The 17,637-nt window shown below is 38.1% G+C and overlaps 1 protein-coding gene across 1 annotated transcript in view; it reads right to left on the reverse strand.

Moving 5' to 3' along the window:
* Nucleotides 1-596: 596 nt before the first annotated feature.
* prkar2aa (protein kinase, cAMP-dependent, regulatory, type II, alpha A) overlaps nt 597-17,637 on the reverse strand; it is a 48,810-nt gene continuing 31,769 nt past the window's right edge. The window contains exons 2-10 of the mRNA XM_016239632.1: nt 8,700-8,735; nt 6,486-6,622; nt 5,272-5,378; nt 4,196-4,349; nt 3,895-3,996; nt 3,651-3,725; nt 2,276-2,341; nt 1,836-1,974; nt 597-1,741 (exon numbers count right to left, since the gene is read on the reverse strand). Coding sequence (XP_016095118.1) covers nt 1,617-1,741; nt 1,836-1,974; nt 2,276-2,341; nt 3,651-3,725; nt 3,895-3,996; nt 4,196-4,349; nt 5,272-5,378; nt 6,486-6,622; nt 8,700-8,735 — 941 coding nt within the window. The 3' untranslated portion in view covers nt 597-1,616. The remainder of the gene's footprint in view (nt 1,742-1,835; nt 1,975-2,275; nt 2,342-3,650; nt 3,726-3,894; nt 3,997-4,195; nt 4,350-5,271; nt 5,379-6,485; nt 6,623-8,699; nt 8,736-17,637) is intronic.

A 17,637-nucleotide genomic window follows, 5' to 3' on the forward strand; every position in this document is an offset into this window, starting at 1 on the left:
CTTCAGGTAATTGTGGGGAAAAGTAAATGATAATCAATAAAGGTACATTTCCTTCAACATTTTTTCATTGACATAACTACAATGTATGGCGTCAATACTACCATTTAGAGTGGACTCTTCTCAAACCTCCAGAAGAATCTCAGAACTAGTTTTTATTACCAAATGTTACCAATAGCCAGGACTGCAAAGATTAATTTACATGACAAATGTGACCCTGGAGCACAAAACCAGTCTTAAGTCGCACAGCTATGTTTGTAGCAATAGCCAAAAATACATTGTATGGGTCGAAATGATTGATTTTTCTTTTATGCTAAATATCATTAGGATATTAAGTAAAGATCATGACCCATGAAGATATTTAGTAAATTTATTTGACACTTATAATGGGTTTTGTGGTCCAGGGTCACATCATTTTCATGTCTAGTTCACATGTCTCATAGGCTCTGGTGACATTAGGATGATGTGAACTTTAGCTATACTCAGTCTATGAGGGAATAATGATTAAAAAATTATAAAATCAAAAAGACGTTGCAGAACACTGCACCCCACACCCCCTCCCTAAAGAAAAACAAAATCCCCAAATAAAAGCAGACACCCTGATTTATCCAAAGTTTATTAAAAGTACAATCAGTAAATGCTGAAACTAGCCAACCCTCAATGATGATAACCAACTAGCAACAGCCAACTAACGCCCTAAAGGGGGGGAATAACATCCATTCCAAAACACTGGTGTCTCCATTCAAAAGATTACAAACACAAAACTGACTCCTGACATTTAAATGGCACTGTTCCTGTAATTACAGACCGCACCTTCCAACACACACACGCGCACACGCAACATAAGAGTCCCAGCAGGTTACCAAAGTGTCTGCTTTATTTTTCAGGACGACTCATTCAGAAAGACTAAAGGGAAAATTTGCACTAGATTCGGCCTCGCATCCTCCAATTAGGGGGTGGTGTAACAGCGGGTCAACCTTCAACAAAAATAATATGTAATAATAATAATAATAATAGTAATACATTAATCAATACAACATGTGGAGTTTTAAGTGAGATCTGTCACTGGATACCACCAAAAACTTTTATGCACCAACAGCAGGGAAAGGAAACAGGTCATATTTAAACAATTTATCAAAGCTTTGCATTATCATAAAATGCTCTAAAATGTAAAATTTTTACGATTTTTTGCATTTTTTTATTGAAAGATATCAACTTTTTTCTTGTTTAAACATAGATTCTTTTATCTTGTCTCTTTTTCTCTTTTCTTTGTTGTGACTGCAAGTGACCATGAGAAAGGATGGGTCCTTGGCTGGGAATTTTTGGTGTAAGTGAATGTGTTTGTTTGTGTGTGTGTGCGCGCGTATGTCCTTTCCAGGCTATGGTTGGTTCAGGGTCACAGCAGTTGAGCTGGTAATGTTTCTATTTCGTACTGAGCAGCTGACGCAATGACATCAGGCGTGTGTGTGTGAGGTATGATTTGAAACAGTGAGTGCGTTGGCTGAAGAATGAGTGCACATAAAAAGGAATGTGTGCCTACAAAATGTTTTGGGAGTGTATAACCTATGTGTCGTGTTGTATAGTGTGTGTGTGTGTGTGTAAGGCACGGCCAGTCTGTCTCAGTCCCTCAGGTCCACACTGGATCCAAACAGAGCCACCAGCTGCTCCTCATAGTGGGCGATATTCCTCTTCATGATCTCTTTGCAGGGCCCCAGCAAACGCTCGAAGGCTTGTATGTCAATCACTGAAACACAAACATCAGTCATACGACATTAATGAAGCACACGGCGCACATTTCAACGCAAAAATGTAAGTCAGATGGACTCAGAGAAACTTACCCAAGCATTTGATGTCCCCTATAGCATAGGCTGAGGCAGCACGCGGTTTATTAGTAACGAGAGCAAGTTCTCCGAAATACTGCCCTCTACTGCAGCGAGCGATCTCCACCTCAGCGTTATCCTGTCTGTCTGCTTTTGTCTGAGAGAACATTTAAATTTGGGGCAAACATAAAAATGTTACTTTATGCAAAAATAATTGGATGCCAAACATATAGTCACATCCTAAACAAACTAAACTTTATTAGTGATTCACAGATTGTTGAGGAGAAACAGTCTATGTATGGCTGTATCTACATGTTAATCTGGGACTGAAAGTATTTAATTGAATAAAAAAATACAAATCTGAAAAGGAACATCTGAACTTTTTTCAGCACATTAAAGGAGTTTAAAAGGTGTCATTTAACACAATGCAAGAGAAAAAGAAAGATAAAGGAACTCACTTTGCTCTTCATCATAATCTTCACCTCTCCAGACTCCACAACGTAGAAGCAATCAGCCTTATCCCCCTGGTCATAGAGCAGCCCATAATAGTAATGATTAATAATACAATAGCATCAGTCAGAGTCCTGAACTTCAGTTCTGCTCTATTATTACAGTGCAATAAGTACAGCTGCTGTGTGTCTGTTGGTTCTTTCAGACACGCTGTAGCTGCTCAAGTGTGTGAGAGCTAAACAGAGGATAGCAAGATTCTCAATAGCACCATCCACCGACTCAAACTAAATGCATCTTATATGTATAGAGATACATGAATAATGGCAATAGATAATACAATGCACAGTATATGGCATTTTTCAAAATAACATTTCTGGTGATTTTTAGTAGATGAATGAAATCATTTTTATTTTGCTAAGCACATTTTTTTTCTTTTTGTTTCAAAGCAGCTTTACAGAAAATCATAATGTTAATATTAATGCTTAAGTCCACATTTAATAGTTCAGGGCTGGGTGATAATTTACATTTACATAAATTTATATATACAGTGGGTACGGAAAGTATTCAGACCCCCTTAAATTTTTCACTCTTTGTTATATTGCAGCCATTTGCTAAAATCATTGAAGTTAATTTTTTTCCCTCATTAATGTACACACAGCACCCCATATTGACAGAAAAACACAGAATTGTTGACATTTTTGCGGATTTATTACAAAAGAAAAACTGAAATATCACATGGTCCTAAGTATTCAGACCCTTTGCTGTGACACTCATATTTTACTCAGGTGCTGTCCATTTCTTCTGATCATCCTTGAGATGGTTCTACACCTTCATTTGAGTCCAGCTGTGTTTGATTATACTGATTGGACTTGATTAGGAAAGCCACACACCTGTCTATATAAGACCTTACAGCTCACAGTGCATGTCAGAGCAAATGAGAATCATGAGGTCAAACGAACTGCCTGAAGAGCTCAGAGACAGAAATGTGGCAAGGCACAGATCTGGCCAAGGTTACAAAAAAAAATTCTAAAATTTGTTCAGAATGATTCAAACATTTGCTATGTCCATATATTGCTTTACGTGAGAGTACTGTATGAAATTCAAATGAGTTATTAATTATTAATTTTGACAAGTGTTCTACCAGAATAACAAAAGATGGAGGTTATCACAATAACTTGGAAAATGTTCTGTTAACATTTGACAACCAGACAGTGTCACAATACTTTGTCATAATTTTTAATAGCATACCTATTATTTGAAATACCTTTGAAACCTACCTTTTGTTTGAAATGTGTAGTCTTTAAAATAAATAACATTATGTTGATGGTCAATGACATTCATACACTTCCAAGAAATACTTTTTAGGGCAACTGTAAAGTTCACCTGCATAATGATCCGCTCTCCATCCTGAAATGATTTTACACCCAGCACATCAACAATCTTCATCCGCTCAGAAATCTATGAGATATAAAGATGGGTAAGTATACGATCATTTCGTTAGTGGTCTAATATGCATCTCTTCAGGTCTCATCATCCTAAGGTTTTTCTTCAGTGTTACCTGACACTCTTTCACAGAACCACTAAAAACATGTTTGGCAAAAGAATAAATGTACAATCATTTTCTCACCTCTAGTGATTTAAGTAGTGGGACAGACTCGATAAAGCATTCATACATCCTTCTCTTCTTCGCATTATTCTTCACTACGAGTCTTCGGAACGTTGCCCGATCCTGAAGCAGACATACTGAAATTATCCTTGTGACACACTTTCAGTCTTCATATTTGTTGCATGTACAATGAAATTGCTGCTTTGTGAAAGTGAAGCTGCAGTCATTCAGTGTTTCAACCACATGTCCACAAGGTGGTGCTGTTACAGAACACTACGTCAACAGGGTTTGCTGTCAGCTCACTTGCTCTCTCAGCACTCACCAGTCCCCAGAGGGCTCCCTCCTCTTTAGCAATGATGGTTGCAGCACGTGGAGTGTTGTACATGAGGGCCAGTTCTCCGAAACTGCCCTTATTATTATACTGACCCACACAGCAGCCCACACCATCCTTCTGTACCACAATATCATACACACCCCTGCAAATACACAACAGACATATATTCAGTTACGGTTCTGTTAGTGATTATGTAGCTACTACACTTCATTCAAATATCCTGACCTATAAGTATTGACAATCAATATGAGGAATACTGTTATGGTTTGTGATTAACAATGAATAGGAATTCACATAAATTGCTTCCCGAAACCTCTCAGTTCCTTTACTGAATCCAAATTGAGTCACATCATGATTACAGCTGCTATAATAAATAAAATCACTAATGCAAATAACTAAATGGCAATATCAAATAACTGTGTCTGTGCACAATAAACATTCACACTTTACAGTAGTGAAAAAGGCCCACTTCAGAGAAGGTTATAACCATATATAGTTTTGCATGGCCAGGGTGCCAGGTGAAGTGCAGCTCCATGCGGTTAAGAGGTGCTTTTCATTTGGACAGAGGGTATCACTTTACTGCTATAATGTAAGATTAGCATAATACTATTGTTAAATTCAAATCTGCAGGTGTTATAAATTCAAAATAATGTAAATGTTGCCAATTTGAAAAACAAACTCTCCTAACAGCAAGTCACTAAACAGTAATAGTTACTGTAGCTTTTAATTTAAACATTTAAACAATTTAAACAAACAATTACAAGTGCTTACAGTATGTAGTGCAAGTAAAAATATTTTTTATAAAGAAACAGTAACAAAGTATCCAGTAGCAGTAAATGCATTTATTGTTAGAAATATTAGCATTTCTAATATTAGAGCATTAGGCAAAACGTGCATAATTAAAAAGCGTAATTTTCAAAATCTGAAACAGGAAACAACTGAGAGATGAATCAGTTTTCAAAATAATCAAAGATATATGCAAAATTGTTAAACTCTCATAAACCAGCCCTTCAGTACAAGAGTATCACAGACACACTGGCAGAACGGTTTATAAAAATACATACCTCTCAATTACATAAAAGTTATCTCCATCATCTCCCTGATCAATGACGTGATCTTGTGGCTGCAAAAGAACCTCAAACATGGCGTCCAGCACCTCTGAAAACTGCTCCTATACCAGAAAGAGACAAAGAGTCTGATGAAGGAAATGCATTTCTGGATCATACAGTACATATTTAGGATCCACTGTAGGGATATGCAAAACTACTGGACATATTTTTTAAAAACAGGCACATTTCTTAGGGTTCACACGACTGCTAGATAGAGTGTAGCAGAATGGAACAGAGTGGTTTTCTTTTAATCTTGACACGCCATCTTAAAAACTCAACACTCATGGTGCAAGATGCTGAATGAACAAGAGGGGAAAAAACAGCACTGATGTTCACATGCATGTGAACATAGACTAACACTTAAAAAATAGTGCAGACTGAATGTGAGAAAGTCCTTTGACAGACAGAAAAAAAGTACTTTCACAAAACTACCATGGGTCATTTTCCTGATATTTATGGCTGAAGATTGTGAATTTATTACAGAAGATTTTAAGGGGAAGAATTTAAAAGCTCAAATTCTAGGATTTTTAGCATGCCGAATCTTCTCTCTGCTAAGCTGCATCTTTGAATTCACTCCATTGAAAGCACCACAGCTAAAAACATTTTATAATATAAAACGTAAGCCTAGTCAACATCACTAATTTATCAGTTTTTTTGCTGGGTGACAAGCCAACCAGAATATAACTTATATTTATTAAATATAAATATTGATATCATAGCAATATCATAATATTACATAACATACAATAACATTCTCATCTGCAAGTGTTACAAATTCAAAGTAATGCAAATATTCCCATTTTGGAAACCCGATTACACGCTCTGGTTAACCTTCAAATACTTCATCGAACATTTATTATCCACTGACCAGAGCACAGCTTATACGTGCTACATGACATCAGCAGAAAATAAACAATGCAAATCAGTTCAAGTAACTACGTTAAATATTAAATAAAAGTATTACGTTAAATAAACAATATGTTCCTCTAACATGATGAACTGACAGTGGCAGTTTAAGTAAGGCACGTGTGATCAGTCGCACATGCAAACCAAACCTGACTGACTGGCCTGCAAAGAGTCCAGGAGTGATACAACCTGGATGGCGTCTGTATACAGTTTTATAGCCCTCATATCTGTGTGTGTGTGTGTGTGTGTGTGAGTGTGTGTACCTGATCAAGAGCCTTGAACAGCAGAATGTCCTTGCAGGCCTCCTGTAATCTACAACGCTGCTCATCTGTTTTTGGATGCACAACTCTCGGCTCAGAGTCTTCCTCATCATCATCAGGGTTAAAGGCCTCCGCACAGACTATAAAAATAAATTACTATTTACTTAACAAATGTCATAAACAAAGCCGCATACAAGTGAAAAACTTTTTCAAACTTGGGTTTCAAACTTTTTAATGACAGAGACTCCAAAATATGGAGTACAAAATATTTATATTGTTCAAGGGACATAGAAAGCATGGTGTAATAAAACATTTTCTTGTATTTGATTTTTTTTATTGGCTTTTTGCAATAAATAAAACAGCTTAAAAAGAAAATAATGGCAAGCCTTCGTTAATTTAATTTAATTTGTTACACATACGTTCAAAGGTATGGGGTCAGTAATACAAATATTTGTATACATCAAGGAGGCATTAAATTGATCAAAAGTGACAGTAAAGGCACTTAGTGTTACAAAAGCTTCCTTTTTTAAATAAATGCCGTTCTTTTGAACTTACTATTCATCAAGAATACTGAAATACAATGTATAACAGGTTTTACAAAAATATTAAGCAGCACAACTGTTTTCCACAATGATAATAATAATAATAAATGTTTCTCAAGCACCAAATCAACATATTAGTATGATTTCTGAAGGATCATGGGACACCAAAGACTGGAGTTGGAGTAATGGCTGCTGAAAATTCAGCTTTTGCATCACAGGAATAATTTACATTTTATACTTTGATCAAACAAATGCAGCCTTGGTGAGCATAAGAGACGTCTTTCTAAAAATCTTAGCGACCCCAAACTTTTTAATGCTAGTGTATGTACTTTGCAGAAAAGGAGAAACAACTTTAATTTGTTAAAAACAAACAAATAAATAGATATTTTAACTAAAAACTACAGGCAGGATGTTCAATTATGAAAAAGAGTATTCTTCTTGCTGCGTTAAACATGTCTTTACAGGTAGCATACAGTGGGTAAGGAAAATATTCAGACTCCCTTAAATTTTTCACTCTTTGTTATATTGCAGCCATTTGCTAAAATCATTTAAGTTAATTTTTTTTCCTCATTAATGTACACACAGCACCCCATATTGACAGAAAAACACAGAATTGTTGACATTTTTGCAGATTTATAAAAAAAAAAAAACTGAAATATCACATGGTCCTAAGTATTCAGACCCTTTGCTGTGACACTCATATTTAACTCAGGTGCTGTCCATTTCTTCTGATCATCCTTGAGATGGTTCTACACCTTCATTTGAGTCCAGCTGTGTTTGATTATACTGATTGGACTTGATTAGGAAAGCCACACACCTGTCTATATAAGACCTTACAGCTCACAGTGCATGTCAGAGCAAATGAGAATCATGAGGTCAAAGGAACTGCCTGAAGAGCTCAGAGACAGAATTGTGGCAAGGCACAGATCTGGCCAAGGTTACAAAAAAATTTCTGCTGCACTTAAGGTTCCTAAGAGCACAGTGGCCTCCATAATCCTTAAATGGAAGACGTATGGGACGACCAGAACCCTTCCTAGAGCTGATTGTCCAGCCAAACTGAGCTATCGGGGGAGAAGAGCCTTGGTGAGAGAGGTAAAGAAGAACCCAAAGATCACTGTGGCTGAGCTCCAGAGATGCAGTCGGGAGATGGGAGAAAGTTGTAGAAAGTCAACCATCACTGCAGCCCTCCACCAGTCGGCACTTTATGGCAGAGTGGCCCGACGGAAACCTCTCCTCAGTGCAAGACACATGAAAAAACACCTGAAGGACTCCAAGATGGTGAGAAATAAGATTCTCTGGTCGGATGAGGCCAAGATAGAACTTTTTGGCCTTAATTCTAAGCGGTATGTGTGGAGAAAACCAGGCACTGCTCAAAGAGTGAAAAATTTAAGGGGGTCTGAATACTTTCCGTACCCACTGTATGTAGATTCCTTCATATGATGACGTGGGACTCTATGAAATCCCACATTAAAGGAATGTGTATGTTGAAAGAGGGGATTTTTTTCACTGGAACATAATTGAAAGGGGCAGAATGAGTGGGCATACCAGCAATGTAATTACTATAAAACAAACACGAGAGGAAATGACGGAAATGACGGAAAGGCAGAGCACTTATCTGACACACGCACACACTTTAAACCACATGATTAGTGCAATGACGTCAAACAGAACTCACCCGACACTCTCCGGTTAAATCTGCTGGGGGGAGGAGCTGCAGAGAGAGAGAGAGAGAAAGACAGAGAGAGAGAGAGAGAGAGAAAGACAGAGAGAGAGTTAATGACTGTTAAAATTCTGAGAGCCGCAGTCTCACAGACAATGTTAACGATCAAATTCAGTCTCCAAATCTCACATGTGCCCTTCAGTAACTGTGTGGGCGTGTTAAATATTCGGTAAGGTCAGTCAAAGGCCTGTCCTACAGGCTGTACCAGTTTCAGGAGATAGCAATTATGTGTGTACAATCACAGCTGAGTGCACTAGCACGACTCTCAGGAGCCCTGCAGGTCTGTACACACTCCTCCTCCTCCTTTCTCATGGTGCTGCTACAATCCATCAGTCCATTAACTCTTTGGTGTAAAACTAGCAATAATCTCTCTTTTGCATACACGCTCAATTTTAGGATCTTAATAAGAAGTTCTGCCTGTAACTAGGGCTGGGTATCGAGTTCGAAACTTTTTAGGCACCGACAGAATTGCCTTGATACCATTGAGTATCGAAAAACATCTTGCCGTTCGGAAGTCATTCAATTCCAATGGAGAGTAGAGCAGGAGCTGCGTGGAGTTCCGATCATATGCAGCTGTCCGTTCATACTACACGACCGAAAGTGCGTGTTACGTGACCATTCATGCACACTGTAGCATCATGCTACATAAGCCAATAAATAAGATTTATATTCCGCTTTTACTCAAAACACACGTTAAACCACCTTCGAGTATTTGTAATAACTTCCGATTGCCGTCTAATGTGTTTTTTGGCCATGTAATGTTGCTGAAATTAAAAATGTTATTACCTCTGAGTCAGAGCAGTGATCATGGAAGAGAGAACACAAGCAGACAGCGTTGGAAGCTGCTAATGCTCATCAGTAAATCAGTGAAAAATGAATAGAAATGATGATTCTGTCTGAGATATGCGTTTTAAAACGAACACGCACTAGTGTAAATGTAGCCTAACAGATGTGTAAACTGAAGACAATTTGAGCTTTATCAAAACTATTTGCACTGATTTATTGTGTTGGTTACATTTTGTTCTTTTGTGCAGTGGCTCAAGAGATGAGTCTTTGAATCTGTATTAGGGGTTTCACCGACTAATCGACTTCAATTCTCTTGCATGACTCTTTAAGCTTGACGTCGACTAGTTGCTGGTTCTATAGAGGGCGCAACAGGATAAGAAATCTTAGGACTTAGGATAATAATTTCTTAGGATAAGAAATCTTAGGATAAGGACTTCCAACATTTACGCTCCGTTTCCAAACAGTTAAAATGACAAATAAATGCATACTCTGAAAACGCTCCACAAGACGTGCGATTATATAACTGGATGCTCGAAACTGAACGGGAAAATGCACGTTTTAAACAGCTTATTGTATAGGTAAGTTAATTGCCGTTCTAATCTATTACGCTGCCTGCAGATTTTTGAAGGCAGCACAGATGTATCCTTCGCTGCCTTTGATATCCCACAATTCTGTGCGTTCCATTCTGTGACAGTTAAGCTAAAAAAAATAAATAAAGATGGCATCTGAAAGTTGCGGTCGCTGGTCAGTTTGTGTGTAAATGTAAATTTTTTATCAAGGTTTTCCACTTTTGATGTAATTTCTAGCGAGAAATTACTATTGCAGTAATTAAAGTTATCTACTATTGCAGTTATCATCAAAGCTGTCTATATTTTGCTGTAGATCATTAAAGGGGTCATATGATGCGATTTCAAGTTTTCCTTTCTCTTTGTAGTGTTACAAGCTGTTCATGAATAGATATTTCTTTGCACGCATAGAAAGAAGGCGTGGTTTCAGTAACCGCAGTTAGTGTTGAAGCAGCCATGTCAGGGAGACGCTGTGTGTTTCTAGGCGAAAGCAAAAGCACTTTATTTGGCCTTCCGAAAGTAGATGCATTTAGGAATCTTTAAGATTACTTACAACAGAACAGCAATGCATTTTATGGACGACCGTTTCATGAACCTAGGCGAGGAGGTAATTCTGACTTTGCTATGACAATCTGGTGCTTCTGAATCAGCGACTGTAAGTATGTTTTGTTACTAGTTTAAGTATTTGCTATTGACTGTTCAAATGCGGAGTTTTGCGCATCGTGTGTGTGTGTGTGTGTGAGAGAGAGAGAGAGAGAGAGAGACAGCGTCACATCAAAGTGGAATCAGCGGTCTTAACCGCGGCTTGTGTACTGCATCATTACTCTGTTCCCCTTTCGGGCTTGAACTGATGGTAAAACGAATGACATTATTTACTGTCTTTACATTTATTTTGAAAGATGAAGCTCGTGATTATGGTAAGGGGCGTTACATTTCTGACAAGTGCTTGTGGCGTTCGGCCAATCACAATGCACTGGGTCAGCTGGCCAATCAGAGCAGACTGTGCTTGTCGGAAGGAGGGACTTTGTAGAAAACGAAGCGTTTGAGAGAGGCGGGGCATAGAGGACCTACAATAATGTACAGTATTTGAAAAATAATGTGTTTTTTGAACATTAAAGCATGTCAACATATTCTGTTACACCAAATACACAAGATAATGATCTTTAAAAAATCATCATATGACCCCTTTAAACCGTTACGCTGCCTCAGAAGTCTGTCCGAAATCAGTTTCATGAGGTGCCTTCGTGCGTAAACGCTGCCTGCAAATCATTGCCTGATAGGGCAGCGAGGCAACAAGTCAGTTGCCTAAGTTTTTGGATGCAGCCATAGGGTACAGAATCATTCAGCGCAGAAATGTATTGTCAACACTGTTCTGTGATTTCTCAATACAAAAAGCTTAGAAACTGAAAAGTTCAAGCATATTTCTTAACAACTAAATCCCACAGCTTCACTACTAGTAGAGAAACGCTGCCAGGTAGAATTAATTCACACACGCAATCGCTCTCACTAATGTATTCATATAAATGTAATCTTTACTGTGCTACATTATCTGTATCTGATTTAGAACGAGCAGAAATCTGTGAGAAGTATAACGACCCAAAGACGAAAGAACTGATAAAAATGAGCTGGTTATACAAGCAATAGCCATGTGGGCAGCGCTGTGTCATATGCCATAGTTGTACACAATGTGTTTGTCACAGCTCCAGACTTATTTGTTCATTAATGACGTCATCAGCGACTAGTCAACTTCGACTCGACTTTCATCACATAAAAGTCGACTTTAAAAAAAAATCAGAAGTTGTTCAACCCCTAGTCTGTACAAACAACAAGCTGAAAAATGAAACCATAGTTGTTGTTTTTTTTAGATAAAGTTACCTTGTTAAAATTGATTTCATAAAATTGGTATCGAAAAAAGTATCATTCAGGAACCGGTATCGAAGGTATCAGTATCTTTATCGAAAATGTTTAAACGATACCCAGCCCTACTTGTAACCAATAGACTTTCAAATGTTTTAACACATTCTTAACCTGCAACACAATACACATTATGTAATGCATGGCATGCATGCTCATGTTAAATGCCGTGGAATTGTGTGTATTCACACATAAGCTTTCAGATTTACACCTCTTTGCAAATTACTTAACACTGTGTGTGCGCATGTTGCCCAGACAAGGCGGCTTAATACATGGATGTGTTGTGAGAGCACTCAAAGAAATGAGTGCGTGCATGAGCATGTGAAGTATCAGGAGATGGGGTGCTTCAACCCCACGTGTAGGGGATATCAAATGGCCAAAGTTGCCATGACAACAAAATACAAGGAAGACCTCCTCATCGCTCTAACAACTATCCCCCCAAATACACACCCACGCACTCTCTCTTGGCAACCAGAGAAAGAGGGGAAAAAAAGGGAAAGAAAAATGAGTGAGAGCATTATTTCTAAGAATACACAAAGTATACACAAACAATGGCTTAGCAATTGTTTTAAATGTTCTGTTATTTAAATTATATTCTTTTGAACCTTCTATTCAAAGAATCCTTAAAGGGGTCATCGGATGCCCATTTCCCACAAGTTGATATGATTGTTTAGGGTCTTAATGAAAAGTCTATAACATACTTAGGTTAAAATTTCTCAATGGTAGTGTAAAACAACACCCTTTTTACCTTGTCAAAATCAGAACCTAAAAATAAAAGAACCTTATACTCACTTATTCTGTAGGTGAGGCTGGATCACAAATGATTTATGCGAACATAAATGCATTTAGGTAGATCGGGGGGCACATTCCCTTCAAAAACAAAGGTAATCCACTGCGTCTTCAACCTAAAAATAAAAGAACCTTATACTCACTTATTCTGTAGGTGAGGCTGGATCACAAATGATTTATGCGAACATAAATGCATTTAGGTAGATCGGGGGGCACATTCCCTTCAAAAACAAAGGTAATCCACTGCGTCTTCAGCGGCTCAGATGTCGGGAGTAAATGACGACTGGTATGTTCTAGGGGTGGGCGATATGAGCTAAAATTCATATCACGATATTTTACACTGTCCAGGCGATTTCGATATTATATTGCGATATGAGAAAAAAAAATTACAGGCAAAATATTTTAACCTTATGTAACTAGAAAAAGTGAGGGATTGGACATAGACCTGAAAAGGTTTTTTTTATTGTGTCATTGTTTTTCTCAAAAAGTGCAAACATGCAACATGAGGTAGGCCTGTATGAATTAAATTAAATATTGTGTGTTTGAGTAGGCCAGTAGTTCCCAAACTTTTTCTGCCGGGCCCCCGTTTTGTAGAGAAAAATATTTTCAAGGACCCCCCACCCCCTCTTTTTTTTTTGGAAAGTCTCTTATGCTCACCAAGGCTACATTTATTTATTAAAAATACAGTAAACACTGTAATATTGTGAAATACTATCAATTTTAATGATCTATTTGAATGTTTTAACTAGGGATGCCGATACTGGTATCGGTATCGGGCCCGATACTGAGCTCATGTACTCATACTCGTTAAAATGGTACCAATGATAACAAACGCCGATACCACACAGCATGTGATAAGCGCCATATTCAAACAAAGAAACACTGACAACAGAACAACAGAAAGGAGTTAAGGATGTCTACTACGAAGTATATGTATGCAATGAATATAATGTTAAACATTCAGTATTAACGCCTGTATAGCTGATGTGCGCGAGCTGATAAACAAAGCACGCTGAGTAGATTGAGCGCGCAGCGGCACAGATGCGCGAGCTTGTCGCGTGAATATATCTTTCTCTGTAGTTCGGTCGGATATGTCAAAAACAAGTAAAGCAATGCACAAGTTACTTAACAGTAGGGAGCGCGCGAGAGAGAGAGAGAGAGAGAGAGAGAGAGAGAGAGAGAGAGAGAGAGAGAGAGCGCACACTTCTGTTGTGTGATCTTTGATGTTCACTCACTTAGCACACGCATCATTTAGATTAAAACTAAAAAACTAAAATTATTTATTTTATAGGGGCATTCACTATAAACAATTTATTTTTAACCTTAGGCATACACGACTTTCAGCCTGTGTGAAATCCGCTAGGCTGTCCTATTCTGCATTAGTACAAATACGTGCGCGCATTGCGTGTGTTTTGCTTGCTTGAGTGTTTCTGCATTATATGAGTTGCTTTGGAATATAAATCGCAGCACGTTTCAGATGAAAAAACGCGACTTCTATTTATGAAAATATCACAGTTCGGAGATTTATAGAGAGTGGCATTATTATAGCAAAGCGCGTGATTACAGTACTAAGCCGCTGCAATAGAGCAGCTCTAATGCTATTAAATGAAAGATGATGTACCACAGAGCAAAAAATGAACAGTGAAAGTAACAAAAACTTGTAAAATACATTTTAATGGGCATAATTAAGTGTGAAAATAACCGAAGGATATACAGTGAAACCAAAAATTATTCAGACCAGATATAATTTTTTTTATTTTTTTACTAGTGGGTGCAGGACACTATAGTTCATTTATGTAAGTGAGGATAGCAAAATAAAGTAAACTGTGACAAATTATACCCAAAAATTCTTCATACAGTGGACTACCAGTAAAATTGATACAAATTTGGGACCAAAAATGATTCAGACCGAGTCTGGGAAAAAAACATTGAAGTTGAGGTTTGCATGAAGCTGGGTGACAGCATGCCCAGGAGACTACAGGCTGTCATTAAGGCTAATGGCTGCCCGATTAAGTATTGATAGTTGTGTAAATACGGTCAGACTATCAGCTGTCACATTTTTGGTTGATTGTAATCTATTACATGCCTTTCTATCAAAGTTATCTGACATTATCAAGCTTGAGTTCTTGTCATATTTTACTACCATTTTCTAAACTATAGCAAATAAACTGTGATAATGTGAGAAATGTTGAAGTATAATGTTAGTTGGTTAACTTAATTTTTCAAATAGATACAGTCAAACCAAAATTTATTCAGACAACATACTCTTTTGGTTTCTGTACCCAATATTTAAATTTTTTACAAATGCAATAAAAAATATTGGTATCGGTACTCTGTATCGGCAAGTACCAAAAATAAAAGTATCGGTATCGGGCAAGTACTGGAAAAAGTGGTATCGGTGCATCCCTAGATTTAACATATAGACTACTATATTCCTGTGATCAAAGCTGAATTTCCAGCATCATTACTCCAGTCTTCAGAGCCACATGACCCTTCAGAAATCATTCTAATATGCTGATTTGCTGCTAAGTAAACACTTCTGATTATCATCAATGTTGTAAACATTTGTGCTGCTTAATATTTTTGAGGAAAATTTTTTTACGATTCTCTTATGAATATTTGAAATTGTTCTTTGTGTCAGAGCGCTGGAGTTCGTCAGAAATAGAACGCGGCATCAGTTTACTGTCATGAATTTGCTGCGTCGCGCCGCATCCACAGCAGAGAACATCACTGGATTCTATTTGCTTTTGTCACATCGCGCCGCTCGCGTCTGGTGTACACACGTTGTTTTGGTATTTGTGAATCTTAAGTATATTCATAATCTGCTTTACCTGGCACTGGAAGTCCTTTCACAAACAGAATAAGTGCATAGGAATATATAGGCGGAATCGAAATTTTACTAACAAGTATCCGATTCCTGACCTTAAGAGTCTGATTCTAGAATCGGAACTGATTTTCGATTCCCAACACTATCCAGCATCGAAACAATGGCGGACTGATGACAGGTCACTCAGGGTGGGTCTAAGGTAAAACGCTAGTGTCAATCAACAATTGTGGGAGGGGCCTGGGTCTGTGTGACGTCATCTGAGAATAGCTTGAAATGAAATGAGAAAGGGGAAATGATTTAACGAGATGCTCAAACTCACGTTTGAATCATCAGTGGCAAATTCTTTAAATATAAAAAAACGTACTTACAGTCTGTGAGTCAGAACAGCCGGCATTGTAGTCTACTCTACCAGGATCAGGAAACAGTCCTCCATATAATGCGCTGGACACATCTGAATATTTTTATGTTGAAGTGTTCTGGAACAGTGTTGTAAATACAACTTAACCACTGATTTCTAGTCATGTCTATTTTTGGAAGGCCAAACATTTTTCACAACGAAACAGCATCACACATGGCGGCCTAGAGTGAGCAACGGCGGCCTAGAGTGAGCAGAGGCCGGGGACTAGAGTAAGGAACGGCCGGAGGGCTAGAGTGAGCGGAGGACGGTGGGCTTGAGAATGGAGCGGCCGGCGGATTCAATGAAGGAGTGTCCGGAGGGCTTGCGGCAACCACATGTGACGACACCGGGCTGGACTCCGCTTCGTCCATGGTGAAAGCCGATCCGGCGATCCACAGCGCAAAGTTGTTGTATTTCCTCAGCAACCAGAACGGATCAGCTCCAGGTATCACAAAGCAATATCGTCCACTTTTGGAAGGCCAAACAAAGTAGTTTCGCTTTCACAACGAATCACACAGCACCTTCACGACATGGTGGCGGCAGCAACAATACTACAGCGAGAATAAAAGTTATGCCTTCTTTCTTGACGTGAACATTTGGGCGGTGTTATGCAAATCTTCCCACATTGTGACTAGGGCTGGGCAAAAAAAAAATCGATTTTTCGATTAATCGTGATTAATTCGATTTTTCTGATTAACGTGAATCTTATCATTAGTCTTCTCCACTAGATGTCACCCTTATTTACCTTGCGCGATGTTACATCAGAAATCCTGTCATTCATTCAGCATTTATCATGGCCATAAGCACAATTCGCAATGCTCAGGTGAAATGCTATAGTAATACTATAAATCTGCGGAAGCATTTGATATCACACATAAGTCGCCATGATTTCCGCAATGAATGAATGGAGGATGGTGCAGCGCACTTTTTTGTTTACTACACGCATACTAAAGCGTGGATGTTTTCAGCTTCTGCCGTCTCACTATATGATGTTATGAACACGAATGTCATCTCCAGCTGCTCTGAGAGGCACTTCATTAGCATTTACCGTTTCATTTGAGAAATCTACTGTCATATCACATACACAGCAGCCCGTCAAAATAAAAGATTAGTTTAACGTTCTACTGTCAGAATATATTACTATTTGACTTAGTCTTCAGACTCAATGCTACTACTGCTAATAAATATTAATAAATCTTCATTTTTAAAGGAATAAATCACATCTGTTTTCTTTTTAATTTGAACAGTAAACCTCTTTTGTGCATAGACTTGTGCCAGTATTCGGTAATGCGATATATCACTGTAATGAATATGCACGATATTGTTATCGTGGGCACTTCTAAATACCGTGAATAATTATATATTACAAATTATTTAGAATTTAGAATACATTTTAAGAATACTTTTCCCATCAACTGGTCAAAATGCACAACACCGCTGTATGCTGCGTGAAAGACGCATGCGCACTCTGATGTAAATAACCGCGGACGAGAAGCACATGGCGGAACATGTGAGAGACGCTCTGGATGAAAGCGCACTTTCACTTTCTGACAGCAGATGGCGCTAAACTGCAGAAATAATAATAATAATAATAATTCATTTAAATGCAGCCGT

The sequence above is a fragment of the Sinocyclocheilus grahami genome, unplaced genomic scaffold (genome assembly GCF_001515645.1).
Source record: "Sinocyclocheilus grahami isolate Dianchi unplaced genomic scaffold, SAMN03320097.WGS_v1.1 scaffold570.1, whole genome shotgun sequence".
NCBI lineage: Eukaryota > Metazoa > Chordata > Actinopteri > Cypriniformes > Cyprinidae > Sinocyclocheilus > Sinocyclocheilus grahami.